This window comes from Sprattus sprattus (genome assembly GCF_963457725.1).
Source record: "Sprattus sprattus genome assembly, chromosome: 21".
Taxonomy (NCBI): Eukaryota; Metazoa; Chordata; class Actinopteri; order Clupeiformes; family Clupeidae; genus Sprattus; species Sprattus sprattus.
Window position 1 is genome coordinate 6,260,255 of NC_137919.1, and position 4,313 is coordinate 6,264,567.

General features: G+C 47.1%; 1 protein-coding gene across 1 annotated transcript in view; it reads right to left on the reverse strand.

Moving 5' to 3' along the window:
- tmem88b (transmembrane protein 88 b) overlaps window positions 1-3,249 on the reverse strand; it is a gene marked incomplete at both ends in the record, with an annotated part of 8,053 nt that extends 4,804 nt beyond the window's left edge. The window contains one exon of the mRNA XM_080859802.1: window positions 2,845-3,249. Within this exon, the coding sequence (XP_080715928.1) occupies window positions 2,845-3,249 (405 nt within the window). The remainder of the gene's footprint in view (window positions 1-2,844) is intronic.
- Window positions 3,250-4,313: the final 1,064 nt, after the last annotated feature.

Here is a 4,313-nt window from a genome sequence, read left to right on the forward strand (position 1 = left end):
TCCTCTGCAGGAAATGTTGCTGTGTCAGGACCAATATGTCTTGCATCGACCCATTCAGTCCAATATGTCTCACAGCAAGCCATTCTGTCCAATATGTCTCACAGCGATCCGTTCAGTCCAATATGTTTCGCATCGACCCATTCAGTCCAATATGTCTCAGGTCGACACGTTTACCAGAGCATCAGGGCTAGCTGTGCTAGCTGCATCTAAATACACTCCCCTCTGGAAAACTCCCTCTTCTTCTGCATGAAGTACCCCAGTGTCTTGTCCAGTGACTTTTTATAAGGATAGGTGCGCTCTACTTCCAAAATAAAGGCGATTTTGGGTGCGAGTGAAAAAGACTGTTAACTTAAAGTAGAAAACGCACTCTCAAGCTTGTTTCATTGCTTATTTATTATGACCAGTTTATCCACAGACACGTTTCGGTCTAAGCCATCGTCAGTGTGCCATTGTCCGGTATGTCTCACATCGCCCAATTTTCCAGAGCAGCTGGGCTAGCAGTGATAACTCCCCTCTGGAAAACCCCTCTAGTCCCTGCCTGAATCTCGCGGCTTCATAGGGAAGTCATGGAGCCCAGCTTATTATCAAGACTTATTATACGGCTCTTAAGAATGTTCCAAAAAGTACTGTTGATTTGAATGGGTTGTGCGTTGGGGTGCTGTTCGTCCTATTTTTGGATAAAGACCTCCGGAAAATACATTATCCCTTACTTAAGAGTGAGACCCTCACAGATCACAGAGTTCACTATCAAGACTTAAGAATGAGACCCTCACAGATCACAGAGTTCACTATCAAGACTTAAGAATGAGACCCTCACAGATCACAGAGTTTACTATCAAGACTTAAGAATGAGACCCTCACAGATCACAGAGTTCACTATCAAGACTTAAGAATGAGACCCTCACAGATCACAGAGTTTACTACCAAGACTTAAGAATGAGACCCTCACAGATCACAGAGTTTACTATCAAGACTTAAGAATGAGACCCTCACAGATCACAGAGTTTACTATCAAGACTTAAGAATGAGACCCTCACAGATCACAGAGTTTACTATCAAGACTTAAGAATGAGACCCTCACAGATCACAGCGTTTACTGCCTCAGGCAGATCCTTTGCAGCAAATATTAAAGGGTAGGACGAGACAGAAAACAACAGTTAGCTCCACTGCAGTAATGACGTACGATATCTTACTTCAGATCCTGTTTTATAATGACGAACGATATCTGACTTCAGATCCTGTTCGATAATGACGTACGATATCTGACTTCAGATCCTGTTCAATAATGATGTATGATATCTGACTTCAGATCCTGTTCAATAATGACGAACGATATCTGACTTCAGATCCTGTTCAATAATGACGTACGATATCTGACTTTAGATCCTGTTCAATAATGACGTACGATATCTGACTTCAGATCCTGTTCAATAATGACGAACGATATCTGACTTCAGATCCTGTTCAATAATGACGAACGATAACTGACTTAAGATCCTGTTCAATAATGACGAACGATAACTGACTTCAGATCCTGTTCAATAATGATGTATGTATCTGACTTCAGATCCTATCCTGTTCATTCCCGTTCTCAAGACATGAAGTCTTCAAAGGCTGGTGCTTATAACTGGTTTCCACTGCCCCTACATGGGACATGGGATGGGTCTATCACAGGTTAACCCCAGCTGAGGCCAGTACCCATTTACAGTTGTGTGGACTGATAGAATGCAGATAAAGTGCCTTGTCCAAGGTTGTAACACGCAACCTCAAGTGACATCAAGATCGAACTTGTAACCTTTCGATTGCCAGCCGTTAATGGATACAACCAGCCTTCTCAGTAGACTAGGTGTTTCTGCAATATATATCTGGTCTGGTTTCAGTTCATGAAGTATCAGAGTTGGATCAGAACTAAGGTTGAATTCCCAAAAGCATCACTGTGTAATTGTTAAATGATCTACTGATCTCATCCAGCAGTGAACAGAATTGCACAACTATACAGTTTTAGCCGCATGCATTTTTCTCTAGGTGACGTATAACCTGTGACCTTTGTGTTGTCACTTCCTGTGAAGTGGCTATCCAGATATTGTTTAGCCACGAGGTTGAGGCAGATGGTTAAGGCCTCGATATACTTCTGCATCCCTCTCCGTCCTCGAAAAAAAAATGGGCGGGCGGGGGCAGGAGGTTGATTCAGAAAAATTTGAACGTACTGGTCGGGCTTACATACTACTCCGAAGGCTATGCGTCCTAAAGCCTATTCAACGCCGGACCGCTGGGTGGGGTAACGACTGTTTGTCGAGCCCGTAGCTACCCCATTACCTCTGTATTGGAAGTCATTGATTGTTTGTTACCGATGCACATTCCAGTTAAGTACGCACGGAGAGTGGAATTCAGTTTGATACTTTATTCCAACAGTCGGGTTACTTTCAGAAATGAGAATGAAGGATGACAAGAAGCAGTAAATTAGCAATATGCCAGTATATTCTTCTATTTGATACGTATGTGGTCGGAAAACTTTTCCTTCTCCGCCATTTGACCTACTACCGTCCCTGTCAATGGGCCAATTAAGGTCTACACATTCACGCAACAGAGGCATGTCAAGAGGGCGTGGTTACGTCAACACATTACACACATAACAAGTTATTAGTTAGTTAGTTAACAAAACTAAGGCTATGCAGATCAATATTTTAAGTAAATATGTAGGTTTCTACTAAACCATTGATAAATCATAAAGAATAAGAGAGTAACTGAGGGTTGCTAGACCAACTGCACATATCCATATTTATGGCTTCTACACCCTGCTAGTGTAGTTACACAGGAACAGTATCACTGAAAGGTCAGCCTTACCGTGGAGTGGCACAGGAACCCGAACACCACCATGGCGATAGCCGGAGTGAGGATGATGCCGAACACCACGCCGGCCAGGCAGGCGTTGATGGTGGCAATCACCAGGTTCTGTGCCGTCACCAGCACCGAGCACGCCCAGCAGTCCAGCGACCCGCGCAGCTCCAGCGCGGCGTCCCCACCACCAGGTCTGCCCTCGCCAAGGGAGTAGGGGGGTGGCACCACCACGACCGACCCGCCGACGGGGGTCCCAGCGTGGGCCGTGGAGGCCAGGGAGTTGGCCTGTTGGAGCTGGAGGTGGTGGGGGTGGTGATGGTGGCTGTTGTTGTGGAGATGCGGGGGCAGCTCCTCAGACAGGTCCAGCGTCTGGTGGTGGGCCCCCTTCTCCAGCGTGCCCATCATACTCATGACTGCAGAGGACTGGAGGAGGAGAAGAAGAAGAGGGAAGGAGGAGAGGAGGAGGAGAGGAGGAGAAGGAGAAGAAGAGGAGAAGAGGAGGGTAAGGACTGGCGGAGAAGAAGAGGAGGAGGAGAAGAAGAGGAGGGAAGGAGGAGAGGAGGAGGGGAATGAGAGGAGGAGATGAAGGGAAGGAGATGAGGAGGGGGGATGAAAAGGAGAAAAGGAGGGAAAGGAGAGGAGGCGAAGAAGAGGAGGGGAAGGAGAAGAGGATGAGAGGAGAAGGAGAAGGGGAGGGGCGAAGGAGAGGAAGGAGAAGAGGATGATAGGAGGAGGAGAAGGGGAATGAGAGGGAGCAGAAGGGAAGAGAGGGGATGGGGGAGAAGAAGAGCAGTGGTCGTTAGTCTAGTCTATGCATTGTGCCATGGGTGCTTTTTATCAGTAGGCACGGATGAAACTCGGTCCTCTGTAACCAGAAGGTATGTAGGGCCAGAGTTCACACAGAGGGCTCGTATCAACAGGGGGCCATCCTCACCACTTACTCTGGCCAGCACAAAACAAGCCCTCAAACACAAGTGCGTGTGTGATTGCAGCGTTTATCTGAAATCTGATTGGGCGCGGGGGAATGTAATCGCCATGCCAGTGTGCACTGTTGGGACTGCTGAGCGGGAAACAGATGAGGAGGATGATGAAGAGGCGATGAAGAGGAGATGGGGAATCTCAAAGCCTGTGGTTGTGTGGTCTTTGAAAGGCTGAGGCATCTCGTTGATGCTTTCATCCATGCTGATCTACGATCTCAGTGGGAGCGTATGGTTCTTCAGCAAGGATGCCCTCAGGAGTGGGCAGTCGTGTGTGTGTGTGTGTGTGTGTGTGTGTGTGTGTGTGTGTGTGTGTGTGTGTTTGTGTGTGTGTTTGCCAGCATTCTTATGGCATATTTGAACAGCCAGTCATGAGGCAGGGACGGTACTCGCACAACTGAGACATCTCGTATTAGAAGAGAGGACTGCAGCGGCGTCAAACTACTCCCACTAGATTCTATTGATGTTATTGCATAACGTCGGCATCATTGGTTAACC